At 35.0% G+C, this 20,776-nt stretch overlaps 1 protein-coding gene across 1 annotated transcript in view; it reads right to left on the bottom strand.

The window, feature by feature from the left end:
- OTOGL (otogelin like) overlaps nucleotides 1-20,776 on the bottom strand; it is a 124,634-nt gene that overhangs the window by 3,451 nt on the left and 100,407 nt on the right. Inside the window, exons 44-56 of the mRNA XM_045187339.2 lie at nucleotides 20,483-20,624; nucleotides 18,879-19,064; nucleotides 16,975-17,187; nucleotides 16,388-16,492; nucleotides 15,907-16,014; nucleotides 15,261-15,362; nucleotides 14,653-14,757; nucleotides 14,529-14,569; nucleotides 9,154-9,217; nucleotides 7,831-8,009; nucleotides 7,264-7,368; nucleotides 5,073-5,192; nucleotides 3,983-4,028 (exon numbers count right to left, since the gene is read on the bottom strand). Coding sequence (XP_045043274.2) covers nucleotides 3,983-4,028; nucleotides 5,073-5,192; nucleotides 7,264-7,368; nucleotides 7,831-8,009; nucleotides 9,154-9,217; nucleotides 14,529-14,569; nucleotides 14,653-14,757; nucleotides 15,261-15,362; nucleotides 15,907-16,014; nucleotides 16,388-16,492; nucleotides 16,975-17,187; nucleotides 18,879-19,064; nucleotides 20,483-20,624 — 1,516 coding nt within the window. The remainder of the gene's footprint in view (nucleotides 1-3,982; nucleotides 4,029-5,072; nucleotides 5,193-7,263; nucleotides 7,369-7,830; nucleotides 8,010-9,153; nucleotides 9,218-14,528; nucleotides 14,570-14,652; nucleotides 14,758-15,260; nucleotides 15,363-15,906; nucleotides 16,015-16,387; nucleotides 16,493-16,974; nucleotides 17,188-18,878; nucleotides 19,065-20,482; nucleotides 20,625-20,776) is intronic.

Here is a 20,776-nt window from a genome sequence, read left to right as displayed (position 1 = left end):
CAGTGTGACCCAAGGCTTAGTGTTGGTAACAGAGGGCAGGAGGTTTTGTAACTTAGCTGCTTTCACTCAGTGGTTACTTCCTGGAAGCTTAAGAATAGATCTAGAAAGGAAACATCTTTTTTTTCCTTTTTTTTTAATATTTATTGATTATGCTATTAGAGTTGTCCCATTCCCCCCCCAACTCCACTCCATCCTGCACACCCCCTCCCTCCCACATTCCCCCCCTACAGTTCATGTCCATGGGTCATGTATATAAGTTCTTTGGCTTCTACATTTCCTACACTATTCTTACCCTCCCCCTGTCTATTTTCTACCTACCATTTATGCTACTTATTCTCTGTATCTTTCCCCCCTCTCCCCCTCTCACTCCCCTATTGACAACCCTCCATGTGATCTCCATTTCTGTGGTTCTGTTTCTGTTCTAGTTGTTTGCTTAGTTTTCTTTTGTTTTGGTTTTTAGGTGTGGTTGTTAATAACTGTGAGTTTGCTGTCATTCCCACTGTTCATATTTTTTATCTTCTTTTTCTTAGGTAACTCCCTTTAACATTTCATATAATAAGGGCTTGGTGATGATGAACTTCTTTAACTTGACCTTATCTGAGAAGCACTTTATCTTCCCTTCCATTCTAAATGATAGCTTTGCTGGATACAGTAATCTTGGGTAATGTAATTATGATGTGCCTTGGTATGTTCCTCCTTGGATCTAGCTTCTTTGGGACTCTCTGAGCTTCCTGGACTTCCTGGAAGTCTGTTTCCTTTGCCAGATTAGGGAAGTTCTCCTTCATTATTTGTTCAAATAAGTTTTCAATTTTTTGTTCTTCCTCTTCTCCTGGCACCCCTATAATTCGGATGTTGGAACGTTTCAAGATGTCCTGGAGGTTCCTAGGCCTCTCCTCATTTTTCCGAATTCTTGTTTCTTCAGAAAGGAAACGTCTTTAACATCACCTGTAAGATATCTTACTTTCTTCTTTCTATCACCTTCATCCCTGTGCTATAGCCACACCTGCTCTTTCTTTTGCTTTCAACACTTTGCATTCTCCCTGCTGACTTCCTGAGGACACCCAGTGTCTACTCAAATGACACCTCATTACAGAAGTGTTCATCAACCACTCACTTAAACTAGCAATTGAGCTCCCTTCACTCTTCATCCCTTTTATTCTGCACTATTTTTCTTTATATCACTCATCACACCTGACACTTATGTGTTCATCATTTTTTACCCTTCTCAATAATATGTGCTAGGCATACACATTCTGTTTCCTTCACTATCATAGTCCCATTGGTACATGGTAGCACTCAATGACAATGGTTTGATACACCAATTCATTCAATGAATAAAATTCGGACAGCATAAATGTATTGTTGGTCGGCTGAATTTGTGTATGCCAAGAGTATTTCCTATGCACTCCTCAGAGACTTCGTGGTACCACACTTTGTTTACCACAGCACCTGTGATGACATTCAATACCCTCAACAGTCTCTCCAACATGGCCTGGCCACACAACAGCAAAGGCTGCAGACAAGGGTTCTCTGATACCAAATCAGAAACTTCTTCACCAGTCCTTACACATCAGATGGAGAAAACTGAGGGGGCTTGTCAATATTTTGCAGCTTCAAAGAGCTTCACATAATCGAAAGGTCCTGACCCAGGCATTGGACAGACTCAAATGTATTATTTGAGTGTGATCAAGTTTTCTGAACTTTCATCTCCTCCTCTGTAGGGGAAGCCATACCTACCATCCCACCTAGCTCCCAGAACTTGTGAAGATTAGTTGTAGTGCTGTCTGCACTGGGCTTAAGAGTATCTCTGTGAGACTGGCAATAAGTGGCACCAATATGGTCAGTCACACAGATCTTCTGTCCCCCTCAGATAACATAAATGTACGCACTTCTCTATTAATTAACATGGGTTGCAGAATCCAAGTTCTTAACATTGCAATATGATCCCATTCCTATATCCCATACCTAAAAAAGGGTCTAGACTGAGGAAGCAAAGGAAAAAGAAGTAAGATCTTAAAAATATAAACTTTCTCAGGTTCTGGATCCTCATTTCATTCCTTGGGTTCCTGACACGATGACTCTCGGATGCACACTAGTTCACATTTGATTCATAGAATATGGAATTAAAACTTGCTTTTTCTAACAGAAATCTTCTAATTAGTGTGTGTCTAAGGGCCCTAGTAATTAAAAACATATACGTGGCATTGTACTGTTTACAAAAGTCCTAGCAATAAAAAATTGTTATGGGTTGAATTGTGTCTTCCAAATATCCCTATGTACCTCAGAATATACCCATACTTGGCAATAGGGTCTTTGCAGAGGTAATCAAGTGAAAATGAGGTCATTAGGGTAGGCCTACATCTAGTAGGATTGATGTCCTTATAAAAGGGGAATTTGGAGATAGATACCCACCAGGAGAACACCGCCTGAGCATGAAGACAGCCATCTCCAAGCTAAGGAGACTGGCCAGGAGCAGGCCTTTCGCTCACGGTCCTCAGAAGGCACCAATCCCATCCACCTCTTTGTTTTGGAAATCTAACCTCCAGAACTCTGAGACAATAAATTTCTAAATCACCCAGCTGTGGTACTTGACTACAGCAGTGCTAGCAAACTAATACAGTATCAAATCAGATGTCAGGCCATCTTATGCTGACCATTTTTGCTTGTTGTGGGTCGGTTTGTGTGTGTCGGCTTTGTCTTTTCATGTGTCGTGGAAATGCAAATTCTGTCATTCTAGCCGTGCTGCGGACCAGCAGACATCGCCAGTCAGCTTTTGCCCTCTCCCCAACTAACTCCGGCGGTGCTGCAGGGTAGCACAACGGTTAGGAAGCAGGCTGTGAATCAGGCTGGAGTGGAATCCCCACGGCTCACAAGCGTTGGAGTAGGAAAAGTTACTTAACCTCTCCAAGCTGAAAATCAGGATATGTGCATTAGAATCAGGACATTTATTGGAATTTTGTGAGGAATTAATAGAGTGTAGAAAACTTAAGAGCGTTCCTGATTTATAAGCTCTCATTATATTCAATTGTATATATAATAATTTTATAGCATCAATATTTTAATACATTTTAGTATTGTGTTCAACTTGACCTTACAGCTCTAAATAGACCAGACTATTGGTTACATATCTATGGGATTTAGCCTTTCATGAAAGAAGTTCAGAAATTTCTCTTGAGAGACATGATAGCTTCTATGTAAGAAGCCAACCCTACACCATGACATCAACACCCTGACTGTGTTGTACCCTTTTTCCTGAAAGATTCTCTAAGCCATTTTAAAATTACTGTCTGTGCTGTTTCCTAAAACTCCTATGTTTATCTTGACATAAATTCATAAACTCTTTTAAAAAATAAAAATGACTGCATTAATACCCCTCTAAAAACCACTAAGTCAGTCCTTAAAGACCACTAAAAATCACTATGAGATAAACCTTATAATTTACACTAATGTAAAATATATTACATACACATAACTTTATCAAAATAATTATTGGGAAGTTTTATATATATAAGATTTAGATATATGCATGAAATTGGCATTTTTTAATGTGTCACACAGAACCATAGACTAGTTTCAGCAGGTCCGGAAAATGCTGCCCTCTGAGCATCCCTGCTGGGGTCACCTTGACGTTCCCATCGTACCCTCCTCGACCGGGAACAGTGCCGCACCTTCCAAGGAAATTGGACCATGGAGCACTTATAAACTTAGAACCTATTAACGTCCTGCACAATACCTTTTGGGAAATGCAACAATAAATTTCTAATATTTAAATTAAAATTTATCTAAAAAGGACTTGACTCATACTTTTGAAGATAAAGACTAAATTACAAAATAATCAGCCACATGACACAAAAACATTCAAATAATATACATTATAAAATTTGTGTCCCTCCTTGTAGCATAGGAACTAAATTTTATGAGAAAAATCATAAAAATTAAAACCAATCTATCAAATTAATCTATGTAAAATGTCCTCACTTACAGATCTTGCAACAGCCTTCGTTATAAAGCTTTACAACCCCTTCATTCTAGGAAGAGAGAAGGAATAAAGTCAAAACTCAGCATTTGTTTATTTCCTTTTATACTTTTATAGCTAACTTTCTCAATTCTTCTACTATCACAAAGACTTTATAGGAAAATGATTGGAATTTAACTATTTCTAAGAAGAATTCCTTCTTAAAAAATAGGAGCAGATATTTATTTAAAACTTTGTTATTTCTTCATTACTAATATGAAAGAGTGCAAAAAAATTAACTTAGTTAAAAGAACCTTTTAAATACTACAAAAAAATTTTTTTTTACCAAAGCAACATACTAACAGATATTCTAAATAGAGGCCCTCATGTTTTTTCATCTCCTCAAAATAATTTAAACTACTCTATGAGACTAGACTGAGTTTCTGAGTATAATCAAATGTTACAATGGTATATATTTTTAAAATATTTTATTATTTTAAAAAAATCTCTACTTCAAGATGGCTCCTGCCTAAGGTTTATTAAGAAAATTTTATTGTTTATCTTTTGGAATTCTTACAGTAAGTTTCTAGTTGTTTTTAATAACTTGATTATTACAGTTCAAATTAAAGAATAATTTACTCTGTAAAACCAAATATGTGAAATAAAATGGTGCATAAGATTCTTTCCAGACCTGAAATTCTATTATATACTTTATTTTATCTAGCTAGCCATCCTCACTAAAAGAGGACTTCTTGAAAAAAATTAATGAGGCCAAGCTATTTCTCTATACTTTGGAAAGTTGTCCAAACTCTGATTATGTATTGATCCATACTGAAAAAAAAAAGTGCTACTAATCAAATGATTTTTCAATGATCCTTTATCTACATATTAGAAACCCAGAGGTAGCAAAATGTCTATTCAGGGAGAGTCAAAATTATTTGGAACACCACATGTAATTCAAAATGGCAAACTGAGGATATATGATAGCGCTTATATGTATACATGAAAATAAAACATTTACCAAAGTAAATAGCTACAATGTACATATGACCTTGAAAACATTATTTTATAAATCATATCTAATACTAAATTTTCTTAGATATAACAAAGTACAAACCATTTTGCATTCAGTCTCATTAAAAGGGGGACAGACCATACTGTAGTTCAGAATCATTGTTCCTTCATCAGTCTTAACACATTCATATGTAGTACAATTATAGTGCCACATACTCCCCTCCTAAAAATGAAAGAGAAAGTAACTGTTTTGCTATTAAAATCTGCTATGTTTTTTGTAGAACACTTCCTATCCTACTGAATCAAAAGTCAAATCAAAATGCAGAAAGCCTCTTATGACATAAAAAGTCCATCTGGAAATGTCCACAAATTTAACTTAAATGATTAAAAATGCATATATGCAGTGTGTGTGCATGTGCGTGAGTGTCTTTGGTTGTAAAAATGAACTGAGATGTAAGTGTGAAGTAAAGCAATAGAGAGGAAAGAAGCAAAAGGCATCTGTTTTTATTATAAAATTAATTATCTAATTTGGTCAAGTGTCAAAGGTCTTGCTCTACTATTTCCCTCCCTAATTATAAAACAATAAGTTATATACCGTAATACACCTCCTTTCTTGAGATTTGTTTATTCTCCTTTCCACTCCCTTACCGCCAAAACATTTTTTAAAATCCTCAGATAATAGTGATTATTGACTTATGGTCCTAGTTTTATATACGCTATGGTTATTTCAAAACCTATTCTTAGTATTTTAATTTTTAAGCATAATAACTGTTTATTTCATTCCTGATGTCAGAATTCCTATTTAGAAATAAACTCAGCTAAACATAACTATTACATAATTATTGGGCTATAATTGATCTATATTTTTTATTTTTATAACTTATATTTTAAAATGATAGTCAAACTCTGGCTTAAAGATTTCATGTGCAATAGTAAAGAATTTTAACTAACTTCCTTTTCTCTGAATTTTATTTTAGTTTATGAATGGCTTCAGGTCTTCTATGAACCATAATTGAAAAAATCTACAAGTTTATGTGTAAAAGAAGATAAAATATTCAAATTCAGGAAACAGTAATATCATACTTATCTGAAATAAAAAAATTAGTTGTTCCATAGAAATTAGACTTCTAGATAACTAAAGCTTAGCCAAGTACTGGAAGCAACCTAAGTGCCCATCATCAAATGAGTGGATCCAAAAACTATGGTGTATTTACACAATGGAATTCTACGCAGCAGAGAGAAAGAAGGAGCTTATACCCTTTGCAATGGCATGGATGGAACTGGAGAGCATTATGCTAAGTGAAATAAGCCAGGCGGTGAGGAACAAATACCATATGATCTCACTTTTTACTGGAACATAATCAACAAAAGAAAAAAGCAAACAAAATATAACCAGAGACATTGAAGTTAAGAACAATCTAACAATAGCCAGGGGGGCGTGGGGTGGGGACAGTAGGAAGAGGGGATTACAGGAACTACTATAAAGGACACATGGACAAAATCAAGGGGGAGGGTGGAGGTGGAGGAGGGAGGTGGGACTGGCTGGGGTGGGTTGGAGGGATGGGGAGAAAATGCAGACAATTGTAACTGAATAAAAAATAAATAAATAAATTTTTTAAAATTTTTAAAAAGAGCTAAGGATTAATGGTCTTATATATTCACCTACATTGCATTCCTTGTGTTCTCAAAAAATATTCTGAACAGAATTTAATCTTTTATTTAAATTTCAGGGATACTATCATGAATATTAATTATATATACCAGTGGTTCTTAGATTATTCATATCTGTGAAGTTTATGTTGCCTTTAGTAAAATTCCCAAATTACTGTATTTTTTGAAGTAGTTTTTTTAATTCCTTTTCTCTGACTGTCACTTATGTCTCCTCATCATTTTGTAAGCTTCCTTTGTCAAAGCTCTCACCTATGATCTCACCTATAAGTGAAACCTAATCAACCAAACAAACAAGTGAGCAAAATAGAACCAGAGACATGGAAATAAAGAACAAACTGACAGTGACCAGAGGGGTGGGAGGAGCAGGGTAGCAGGGAAAAGAAGGGGAAGGGTCAAGTCAAGGAACATGTATAAAGGACCCATGAACAAAATCAATGTGGGGGAGGATTGAAAGTGGAAGCTGGGGGGGGTAGGTAGGGCAGAGGAGAGTAATGGGGGGGAAATGGGGACAGGTATAATTGAACAACAATTTAAAAAATTTAAAACAGGAATGTATTCTTCAGAAAGTAGCTTAAAGAGCTACCCTCTAAGAAACATATTTTTAGGAAATAAGGAATTCATACCTCATATATAACTGATGTTCCATTTTCCATTTGAAACTTGCAGGATACATTTTTGCAGGTACCACAACAATCGTAATCACTTGGGGATGGAGTATATACCTGGTGCTGTGTATGATAATAATAATATGTTGCATTAGCCCTACAACAGTACCAATATATAATTAACTACTTCTGACAGTGCTTCCCAACATAAATATATGCTCTTTCAGAACACCGGTAAGCATTTCTAAGGTTGAATTTGGAGTACTTCATATAATAATTGACTTTATATAGCTATATTAGAAATGAAGTAGAAGTTTAACCTTCACATCTGCCAGATAAGATTCATCAAGCAGGTGTAAGAACTTCAGGACAAGCAGGCTGTAAATAATAATACTCCTGAAGCTCAAAGTCATACACTGAAAAGAAAAAATCTGCATTATGTAGATATGTTACACATTAATAGATAATTGAAGCACTATTCAAGTATATAAGTTTAACTTATGGGGTATTCTCCAGTTCAAATTCTATAGCTGTGATTTTAACATTGATTAACTCGCACAAGAATGACTTATAAAGAATACTTACAATGTCACATTCTTTTGAACAATTCACCATTGTAAAATTCAGAGTGTGAAAGCCTGTTTGGTTATCTTTTTCTTCCAGACAGTCTACTGTATAACAAAAGTCCCCTTCCAAGTACTTTATCATAGATTGGCCAGGATTCAATACTGATACTTCTTGAAATACACACACATCATCTTTTTCTAAGAAAAATAACCAACAAAAAGTACAACATTGAGTTTTTAATTACTCAATTAATGGAATTTTTATTTAAATCTATGTTTTCATTGTGATATACATTTTTTTCAAAAACAATAAAGATCTTTACCTTTATACATTGTTAGTAACTCAGGAATTTACCTAATAATGAATGCAGCACATTTATTCCTTAACATACAATAAGAAATCGGTCTGTAAACCGAACTGCTACTGCCTGGGGGAACTTCCTCCCAAAGCTGTACTTTATAGTAGATTCCAGAGTTGGGCCTCAGAGATTGTCAAGCTACTTGCTGTTCCCTCTTCTAGAAACCTAACATGACAATTTTGGGGGGTGGATATATATGGAGGGAAAATCTAAACTAATAGTAGTAAGTTTTTAATGATGGGATTCTGTAACATGTCATAGTTTTTAATCATTTTGAGAATAAATTTTCAATTTCATTGTGTTGCAAAATAGTCATGTAAATCATACTTCATGATGAAGGCAGCTGATATAATGTGCTATCATATCATTAAAAGTGGCATGTTAGGGTAAGCTAGAAAATGAAGAAATCAGTTCAGAAAATCTTTGTGCCTCACCAACCCTGAACACAATTAAGCTTTCTCTAATATAAAAATACAAATTTCAAGTTGTTGGACAGAAATTATATTTTTCTATTAACCTACTAATACATAATATTAAGATTTGTTATTTCATAGAAAAATCAACTTTCTGATTTGCAGTGTTAACATCAATAATAATAAAACAGTGAACTAAAAAGTCTCTCACTTACAGATGTCTATTTTTTAAAGTTAAGTATACATGAACCCTAGCATCAACTTCAAATAGTGTGAAGCTTCTGAAAACTAATATTCATTTTTCTGTCTATTACCAAATTTCTCAGAACATTTAGAAATATTACAAAAGAAGGAATTGAAAAATAATAGTACGCTTTTACATTTATTATTATTTTTCAATATCCTCTTTTGTAATACTTGAACAATAAAAAAATAGTATAATTTTATATTTAAAAACTGGCAAATGGCTTAAAATGTGATCTCAAAGACAATTATTTTTAATTTATTAATAGTGAACAACAGATACCAATAATATGTGTAATTATTTAAAAGTTATAAAAACATAGTTACCACAGAGATACCGTACACATCCACAGTCACTCTGAAAGTTATGGTCTATTGTAGTAAATTCTCCCTATTAGAAACATATTATTATTATTATTATTATTATTACTATTAGACTTATATGGCTTCTTATATTATGACAGTAAAAAATACAGAATATAACATTTAATAAGCAGCCTACCACACAGGGAGACGCATAGCAGATGTTTAATAACTACTTGATAGTCAACAGTCTTGCATTAACTGGTGCTCATTTAATTCATAGCACGTGGAAAAAATTCATGATAAACACTGCGAGCATGATCGCTTAATCTCTATAAATTTTAATTTCCTTATCTACTGAATGAATGAAGGTGGATATGATGACCTTTATGATCTTTCCTCACTTTAAAATACTGATTCTGAGCTGCTAGCGGGCAATTGGAGATAAGAAAATGCTTGGTTATCCCGGAAACTTTGCCCCATGGAGATAATCTTGATCCGTCCTGTAGATGTGGTCCAGAGCTCTGCTGTCTGTATGTGAGCCAGGCTGCTATACTATGAGGCAGGAGCAGAAGGTAACAGTACAGTGGTTAACAGCACAGACTCAGGAACAAGACGGCCCTTGTGCTGATCTTGCCCTGCTACTTACTAGCTGTGTGATATATGTAGGGCAGGTTACTCCACCAGTCTGCTCCTCACTCCCTTCGTTTCTATAGGGGGGATAATAATGCTACCTGGCTTTTAGGATTGTTGAGAAAATTAAATCGGTCACTATATGTAAAGAGCTTAGAGTAGGGCTGACACTCAGAAAGTGATGTGTAGCCTTTAGTTGTAGTAAATTTTTGTCACAACCGATACTCAAACTTTGTCCTATTAGGGAGGGTATAGATTCCTCTAACATGTAGGACCAGGCTTAAAGTTTCAAGAATTGCATTTTAAGCATCATCTTTTCCTGGGTACATTTAATTTTCATAAAATCAGTAATAAAATGAATTTGATTCTTGACATAAGAAATGATTCAAATAAATTCATAGTAATATGTGAAAGGCACTTTTCCATATAAGCTAATAATATCTTACTTTTCATAGTGCTTTACATATTTTAAAGTAGTTTCACAAACATTAAATCATAAGAAGTTTTAAGATTTTTAGTTCTTACACAATTCCAGTGGGATTGGAAATAAAATGTTAGAAATAGGCAGTTAAAAAAAATAAATTAAATTCTCTTACTTCATTAGCTACTCCAAAAGATTAGATAAGGAGGTATTGGGTTCATATTAATTCTTTTAAGTCACTTACCCATTTGTGTTTTAATAATTAGATCCACAATGCCCAATGTGCTCTCTCAAATTTAGGCTTCAATCTCCTGTTCTTCTTTTCTACCTAATTTCTTTTAGATCTTATCTACATATTTAGTTATACTTTTATTCTCATAAGTACCCAATTCCACCAAGAAGAAATATCTCCTTAATTATTCTACCAGTACTTAATAGTGTATCAAATATGATGGGGTTTTTTTTTCACTCTGAAGAAAACAGAGTCACCTTATTCTGTTTCCACTTTTTGGCTTTATGAATAGTGTGCTCCTATGAACATTCATGTATGAGCATTTGTGTGGATATATTTCTTCATTTCTTATGTGTACATACCTAGGAGTGGAATTGCTGGGTTATATGACAACTGTATGTTGAACCTTTTGAGTAACTGCCAGGCTGTTTTACAAAGCAGCTGTACCATTTTACAATCCTACTAGCAGGGTATGAAGGCTCCAATTTCTCCACATTCTTGCCAAAATGTATTAATGTCTATCTTTTTAGTTAGTATAAAGTGGTATATCACTGTGGTTTTGATTTGCATTTAACTAATAGCTAATGCTGTAAGTTAAAGAATTTTTTTCCTATGTGCTATTGTCCATTATATATCTTTATTTTAGATAAATGCCTGGGTATATCCATACAATGGAATATTATTTAACAATAAAAAAGAATAAAGTACTAATACATGAAACAGCACAACTGAGCCTTGAAAATATTATGCTAAGTGAAAACAATTGCAAAAGAGTACATAGTATATAATCCCATTTACATAAAATACCAAGAACAGGCAAATTTATAGAGATAAAAAGTAGATTAGTGATTTCCTGTGACCAGGGAGTTTGGAGAGAAGTGAGGAGTGACTACTAGTAGGTAGAGGCTCTTCTGAGGGTGAAATTGTTCCAAGTTCATTGTGTTGATGGTTGCACAATTATATGAATACACTAAACACCACTGAATAGTATCCTTTTAGTAGTTGAATTTTATGGTAATGTTAATTATATTTTAATAAAGCTGTTACTAGAAAGAAAGAAAGAAGAAAGAAAGAAGAAAGAAAGAAAGAAAGAAAGAAAGAAAGAAAGAAAGAAAGAAAGAAAGAAAGAAAGAAAGAAAGAAAGAAAGAAAGAGAAAGAAAGAAAGAGAGAAAGAAAGACTACAAAAGCCTAACATATATTCTTTAGGTTGAAGTACACCCGCTGTCTCTGTGAAAAACTAATGTGATGTTATATCTATGTGAGTATGTATATTTAGGGAATGAAACAAACACTTAGCCATCACTCGAATTCAGAATGAGTACTCAGGAACAATGGGCCAGGTCAATGCTTGTGTAGACATTGACTGTTAAAACTAAATTATCATGCATGGATGGTTATGCATATTTGGGTAAAATCTAAGGATATTGAAACTACCGCTTATGTCTTGTGTGCCCAGAATGATGCTTATGTATAATAGGCATTCAATTAATACTTACAAAGTTTGATTCATAAATAATATTCACACATTGGTAACTGAGCTGGCAATAAACTAGATGGACCAACATCTAGCACAAATGTTGGGGCTGCGGGAATAACACAGAGAAAAGGTAAGTGAAGAATGGTAAAAACTCACTTAGAGGGGGCAAGAGAAGGAAAAGAGAGGGACACACAGGAATGGGAGTAGTTGGTTGGTGGATAGGCTGGGATAGGCAGTAAAAGCACACACACACAAGCATAGTAAACCCATGCCAAGGTTAAAGAATGAAGATAAAGAGTCCTACCCAAAGAGGCTTGAGAGGACACAGAACATAGGAGGCACAAAATCCCATAGGAAAAAGGAATGGTTTATTTTGTTGTGTTGAAAATTACTGAAATGCCTCAGGGCATGCATTACCTCTTTCAGGCCGGTGGAGGAGCTCTGAATGAGGACGTTTCTAGGAGAATCCCAGAGTCCCTCTGAGCTGCTCCTTTGGCCATCAGAGTGTTTGTCCAAGGATAAGAGCCCAAGTACTCTTGGGCTCTTAGCATCTCAGCCTTGTAAACTTAAAGGTTTTTTAGAACCTTTAATAACCTACATATCTCTGTCTTTTTGTTTCTCATTTCCTTCTCCTCTCCTCACCCTTCCTTCTCTTCATCTTTCTCTTCCTCTCTCTCTTTCTCTTTCTCTCGCACACACTCATAAAATGTGTTGCAAAAAGCCAGAGTCTTCCATTTTGCCCTCTTGAATTCAATGCCTCCCCCCTTCACTTCTGTATAGACCTCACTGCACTCAAACCCTCATTCCTGAATGGGTATCCTAGTCTCTTGCTGATCTCCTGCCCTCTGGTGTTCTACTGTCCTTATCCCCCTACACCATTTTTATAATCATTCCTATACGATACAAGACCCTTTCCACCTCCTATCACATTAAATCTATACTGACCTTCTCAGGGTAAGACTGCACATTTTTAAATGGCTGGCACCATGACCAAACATAACTGGTTTCCAACAAATATCGATTGAATGAATAACGGAGAAGAATAAATGAATAAATCAAATCACAATTCCTCAGCCTTACCTTTAAAAGCCCTACCCAATTCACTAATTTTTATAGTCCTTCACCTTTCACTGTTCCTCCTCAAGTCAGCTCTCATTGCAAGAAAGAGAGAGGCCGTGATCCTCACTTACCTCGCTTACCTCACTCCTCCATGCATTTACGCATGTTCATACTGGCCCCTGTCTGGAAGAGTTCGCCTCTAATTTTTTAATCAGCCCTTTTAGACTATTTTTTTTTAGAGAGAAGGGAAGAGGGGAGAAAGAGAGGAAGAGACAGCAATGTGAGAGACAAACATTGATCTGTGGCCTCTTGTACGTGCCTGGACCAGGGACTGAACCTGCAACCATGCAAGTGCCCTGGCCAGGAATCAAACCAGCAGCCTTTCACTTTGCAGGATGACGCCCAACCAACGCCAGTCAGGGCAGTTCACCTCTTTTTACTTATTATTCCTGGCCTCACTATCACTTTTTTCCAATCTTTTCTTTCATGGTCATCTTCCCTGAAAAGTTCTCCATGGCGATCCATACCTTGTGATTAACATTCTGAGTATGGTGGGGGTGGTTTGTAAGAGTAAATCCCTCATACTTTTTGAATACTTGTTATGTGTCAGGTACTATCTAACTATTTAATTTGCATTTATTTCACTCACAGGACATAAGTATTGTTATTATCTTCCCATTACAGTTAGGAGAATGAGTCTCAGCTAAAGATAGGCAAGGCCACTAATAGCAACAAGATAGTCACACTTGCTTTTGTTTTTGCCAACTTACGTCTTGGCTACATTTTGTAGAGGAAATGAAAGAATTAAGAAGGATAGAAAAAATAAGGCAATACACACAAACACACACATACACAAAACAACCCTGGTTTGAGTCCTGAAGATCTCAGTCAATCATATATTCTCTCTAGCCTGAATTTCCCTACTTATAAAGCGACCTAAAAATACCTACATTGTGATGATTCATTTAGATAATATACTAAGCATGTTATGTAAATTATTAAGAACCTGATAAAAATACAATAAAATAATTCTGCTTTATAGATGTATATATACTGCACACAAAAATCAAATGAGAGAATTTTTGTGAAAGTTATTTATACATTCTGTGCAAATAATAGATGATAACTCATCATCACAGTAAATGTTGGATTAAGATTTTGTAAAACACAATTTATTTCAATACAAAAAGCTGTACATAATTAACATACAATAATTAACATACAATTTGATGTATTTGGAGATAAATATACATCCATAAAACTATTATCACAATATATGCTAACATTGAGATAGTATTTTTTAATATCTTGTTTCATTTTAAGACCAATGAACTAAAGTAGATATGAGATTAGCAGATTCAGTCACCAGTGAAAAAAATAAGGTATTGTACTTTCCTGTCTGAAGTAGAATGACAAACATTGACAGCTCATTAATATCAGGGCACATTATTTTAATCTACTTCAACATAATTTAGGAAGGATAATTCCATTAACTTCAAGTGTCAGAACTAAGAGAGGTAAAGGAAGAATAAACTGATTTAAATTATATGACAAGTCAATCAAAATATACTCTTACCACTTCACAAGTTGGCATAACAAGGTTTTCACAGCTACATTCTAAAAGGCAAAAACCAACAATTATATTGATCAGAATACATTAATGTATTATAATAACACTTTCAAATATGAAAATTAATTACCACAGTGCCATATTGGGCAGCATTGACCAGACACATTTTCTTTCACAAGTGTCTCATCTTCTGCACAGTTGAGTAGTGGTGTGGGACAAAGATTTGGCTCACAGACTGAATAGAAAAATTACACAGGTAAACATTAACTTCATGCAGTCACTAGTTTCACTATCTACCATTTAGTTCACGGTCATTGCTGATGTGGTGCGTGAACCCTATCTCCCCAGCAGTGCCTCCCACAACCCCATTGCCATGCGTTGGTGAGGACAAATAAATGATTCATGACACATAGCACAACAGTGCAGAACGAGGACTGCTCGTCAAATAAAGAGCCCTGAGAAATCGCAGACGTGCAAGAAGAGGAGGGAACTGAAGAGGGCAAGGAGTCAGCTGGATTACTAGAAATCTAGGGTGATGAGAAAAGTCATACTAATCTATTTTAGTAGGTAATGCTATTATCAAAGAAGAGCCCTTAGATATGTGAAAACATAACATGTTTAATGTGTATTTTATATGCTAGAATTCAACTATGGTCTGACAGGACTGTATAACTAAGATGCACTGAACTTCTTAACATTGGACACATGTAAATATTTTATAGTTAAAGTATACCTTACCACAGTAATACTGAGGACAACAGACATCGGTGGTATTAAGGTCCACCGTGAGAAATTCCCCATCAGTACATATTGGAATAGGTTCAGTGCAAGATTCACAAACTAAAGGTAAATAAAAAGCCAGAAGTTACAGTTGAAATAAAAAAATGTAATTATTAGTTCAGATTACTATATGTATATAAAATACATCATGATTCATAAAATGTGAAACAAAAAATATGGCTTTAACAGATCCTACCTGGTCCTAAAAACACTAATACTGTTTGAGTATATTGCGTTATGCATTCCAAGCAGTGACATAGAATACCATTTTACCAGAAACATGGGGCATTAAGATTTTCGAAATAACTTGTTCTACTAGGATCAAAGTATTATTGATTGATGGATTAAAGTTTTTTAAATTCACTACTCGTGTAGTGAATGAATTCACTATTCATTACTCCAATTTATGGATAAACAATATAGTAGGTACTGACTAATAATTTAATTAAAGTGCTGGACTTTCTTTTCTACTGTTCTTATTCATTTGAATTCCTATAACAGCAGAATACTGGTTTCTATCAGTCCCGGGAAATTTATATCAAATAAGAGATTTTCCCATACATCCTTCCTCTTCTTCCAAGAAATTATCTCATACAACACTTACCACAGATAGGACCAAAACAGCAAGGCTCATCCTGTTGAACTTGAATCATGAACTGGTCTTCTCTGCATTCTGGTATTGAAATACTGGGACATTTGAGTGGGTCACATTCTGCAAAAACACAAAAATACTTGAAAAACTGTATAGTTTGAGATAATAAAATAAATAAAATAGTGTGGTTTAGTTATCTTTGAATCTACAAAATTATACATAATATTCTATTTCCTATATTTCCACAAGTTTAAGATCTTTAAAATGAGTTAATTACTGTATACATGTTTATAATATACAGATTTATATACATGTACATAATGTGTATATATATGTATATATATTTGCAGGTGGAAAAAACTATCTTTAGAAAGACAATGCCACAATCTTTGATAATAGGTCATTCCTTTGCAGACACAAAGAATGAGAATCTAATCCACTCTTCTGAATGAACAACGACCCTCACTCTCATTCTTCCTAGTCAGCTACTCACCACATTGGTACTGTGGGCAGCAAGAAAGAGGGCTATGGCCAATGGTCAATTTTTGACTTTCCGTACATGTCGGAATGGTAGTGTCACACAAGGTCATGTCACATCCTACAGATAAGAAACAGGCATCAAAATATTAGTGAACATAACTAAAATTTTATATTTCTAACTCCAAGCAGGAATATAATTCTCACTATGCATGGTTTTACACTGCAATTAAAACCATTCTGTTCACAAAATGGGTCATATGGGAAAAGGCAGCAAATTTAACATTTATATGTTATTGCCTTTCACCCTCACTTGTCATAAGTCAAAGATTCCCAGATCCATTTTATGGTCACACATCGCTGAATATTATTAATTGCCAATAGCCAGAGTTTTTCATGCACATTTGTAAAATCAACAAAACCATAAAGAGGCAAAACTGCTTTGAGAAAGTGCAAATGAAATTTATGGAAATACTTCTGTTGTTACCACAAACTTACACTTTGTAATAGCAAGCATCATGCACACCTGCTTTTACACAAAGATTGTAAGCATAGCTATCGTGTGGCATTTACTGACTAAAAAGCTTCCGCCTGAACACATACCACAAACTTCCTTTGAACAGCAGGACTGCTTATCAACGAAGCCCAGGACGACTTCAGCCTCTCGTTCACACGTTGGTGAGGGCTCTTCATCACACTCAGGCTCTATGGGAATAATGCTTCCATTCTCCAAACATTTGTAGAGGGCGCACTCATCAATGCCCCCATTCCAAATCTCCCCAGCAGTGCGGGGTTGGTCTTCCCTATCAGTACATGCTTAAAAAGATTGACAATCTCACATCACTCACAACCTGGACACTAAAAATCAATCAAGCTGTTACATTTTTATGTCACACTGTGACTTGGCCCGGTGGCACAGATAACATGTCCCATACCTATCCTTTCTCAGATTTGTCTTTTCATTCAGCAGATACTAGCATATATTTTTCTTTAATGAAATTTCTGATGTAGTCCACAGAAAATATATTTCCCTCTACAACTCTCTGTAAATTTGTACACCATCTTTTATTAATAACATAATTGGTTGATTATTTTTTCATTTTAAGTCTTGTTAACACAATTTACTTCACTTGAACAAACTCAGTAACATGAATTTAAATGTTTTAAAGTATTAATTGTTAAATATGAGGGGTGTTAGAAAACAAGGTAATTCCTACCTCACATTACCATTTTTGTCTTACGAAAATTCAAAACACTTTAGCTTTAAAATGTAAATGTGGAAAGCAGGCAACAAAACAAAATATTATTTAGCGACTCTATTAGTTTTATTATTAAAGTGTTGTTAATGATAAATATGGTTCTCTAGTAGTTCTTTTAAGGAATAGTAAAGATAAAAGTAGTGACCACCAGCCTCCAATGAACTTCTCTTATACCATCCTACTGACCAGCGAAACAACCTCACAACCTGTTTTTAGGCCCCTAAAAACAAACATAAGCATGCCTGTATATTCTCAAATTTCTTCGATGGCAAAGACAAACTTGTGTCTGAAGCCACACATGCATTTCACTTCTACTTGTTTTTCTCTTTAATTATTAGCTAACTCTCTTTTCTTCTGATTGTAACGATGAGACTTGTGACTGACAAAGTATCATACTAAAATATTCTCTATTTTGCAATATTTTCATCTGAAACCGCCATGGAAATAATGTGTCAGAATAAAATTGTTTGAAAATAAAAGCAGAGATATTAAGTCTTTTCTCTCAGATAATAATATTATCTGATATTTTTGAGTGCTATTTTTCTCCAGACATTTTTGGGAAGCGCTTTGTACTTTGTACATTCCCACACTAAGCTTATGGTTATTTTCCCCACTCCACAGATGCATAACTCAGGCTTATAGAGGTGAAGCTGGATCGCAAATACTTGAAACAATTGGAATCTGAATTTAGTTCACATACTACACTCTTTGTTCTTAATTTGCTGTGCCCTTGCCCAGTTATGAAAGGCATAGTTAGAGGTTAAAACACATCACTACCAAAGCTCCTATTTGGATAATTTCAAATGTAATCTTATTAAAATCAAACTACATTTTTTAAGTTATATTTTACTGTTTATGCTATTACCATTGTCCCCACTCTCCTCTCTTTTGCCCGCCAACAACCAGCTCCTTTCTCAGGTCACCTCCTCATCCTTGTGTGTGTCCATGGGTGATGCATGGAAGTTCTTTGGCTAATCTCTCCACCTTCTTTCATCCAGTCCTCTCCCCTCCCTTCCAATAGCTGCCAGTCTGTTCCATGTGTCCACGCTTCTGTTTCTATTTCATTTATTACTTTATTTTGTTCATTAGATTCCAGATATAAGTGAGATCATATGATATTTGCCTTTCATTCACTCATTTATTAAATAAGCAAACTCATTTCCTTTCCAATACCTAGGCTGTTTTTGATCAGTGTTTCTCAACATATTTCTCCAAGTTCTAACAATGCTTTATTTGTTTGCTGCTTACCACATTCTTTCTCTGGAATGCACTGAGTGGAATATGGCCTGTGAAGAATGGTTCCATTTTCACACACACAGTCTTCTCTTAAATTCAAACATGACGAGTGTCCATAGAACCATCTGTTCAGACATGTTCTTGCTTCACAGGGCCGCACACAGGGTTGATATTCCTTACCCTCTGGGCAACTCAGCTCTATGAGTAATGGAGCATAGAATTTGTTAATGATAAAAGTAACTGATTTGAATTCTAATAAGAGGAAGAAATGTCAGATTTCTTTCTGAAAATGATTCTTCGTATTTCAGTCTCTTTAAAGTTTATTTTTTTCATTTATTATGTAATCAGAAATTTTTTAAAAATCAGTAGGTATTTTTGAATATCTTCCACTTGTCCAGGTAGTATTATGTTAGGATAGGAAAAGTTCATCTGATTTCTATCAAAACAGTATTACCAACAGGCAGCCCAAATCTGGTTGGCATAAGTATAGAGTCAACTATTAGGAAGTTTCTGCTTTGTGCAGTGAGAGTATATACAATAGTCTACTCAGAATAAGCAAAGAAATGCACTTCTAATAGGTAACTCAACCAAGTCATAAAAACAGAAAATGCTGCATTTTTATTTAGGTTGAATCCTTCACTGTCAAAAGAAACTATTATCATTGAGCAGTTTCTAAATGATGTTTTTGGAAGTTCTTTTTTATTTTTAGTGATCTTAAAAAGTCATATTATTAAAAAATGAACACAGAGCTGGTGGGGTTGCAAACTGGTAAAATCTGGGTGGAGAACAGTTGACAGTATCCTGTAAAATTGGTGAGGTCATACACTCCCTGTGAATCAAGCGATCCCGGTCTTGAATGGTGATGACATGTGGGAGGGCAGGGAGACAATGAGGGCGGAAGAGCGCACCCGGAGCGCCTTCATTTCTGAACTAGAGTCATGGAACTGGCACTTGTGATTTATTAACCTTTCTCAGCATTTTAATCTTTTTTTCTGCAGAAAATTAATACTTTTATGTTGGAGCATTTGATTAACATGCATTTTGAAAGTCTTTTACCATTGAACCCATTTCATCACTATGTCCTAAATTAAATTAACAATATTTTCTGTGAAATGTGTCCAAGATCGGTGAAATGTTTAACAAAATTCTTTATGAAAAGCATGACAACTTGATGAGAGAGCATGAGCCCTACAGGTAAAAATGACCAAAGAATGCATAGAAAGGAAAAAGGAAGCACAAACATGTATTTGGGGAAATGAATAAGAACAAGCTGGTAGAAATGAGGTGTGTTAAATGGGGATCAACAAAATGTGCTTTGACACAGAATCAAAATCCCTTTTCTGTGATTTCTTTTTCAGTCTGCTTTTCTCACTAATATTATGTGAACTGGGTTTTCTTTTGCAAAACTGGAGGACTACTTTAAATTTAAATTAGGATAAAAACAGAAGCTGCCTATGTGGGATAGCTTATCTCTAACTTCTAGGCTAGATCTATATGCACTTGTTCCTACAGAATTATTTTGTGATGAAAAATGAAAAGAAAAAGAAAGAAGTGAATGCAAAGAAATGGAATGTCCCTTGGCCGTTGGAAACTATCATTCGACGTCCCCTACTTACCGCAGTAATCAGGCGTTCTCCACTGGACGCAGATGTCGAAATTGTTGCAGAGCGCCACGTACGCGGAAGGCGCGTCACACTCATGGTTCCAAGAATTGGTATAATTGATCCACATCTTTTCACAAAAGCTCTGTGGTGAAACCTAGAAATATGTTGTGCCTTGGGATAAACTGTGTTGTTTTATTTCTCTAAAGGCCCCAAGCTAGCCTAAAACTCTTTGGAGAATCAAAGGGTAGCAAGTTAATATTTATTATGGTTCCTTTTGACCTTAAATTTTCAAAACTTCATAGTATT

Source organism: Desmodus rotundus, chromosome 3 (genome assembly GCF_022682495.2).
Source record: "Desmodus rotundus isolate HL8 chromosome 3, HLdesRot8A.1, whole genome shotgun sequence".
Classification (NCBI taxonomy): Eukaryota; Metazoa; Chordata; class Mammalia; order Chiroptera; family Phyllostomidae; genus Desmodus; species Desmodus rotundus.
Note: the sequence above shows the minus strand (reverse complement) of the source record. Positions and strands in the feature narration are given on the sequence as shown.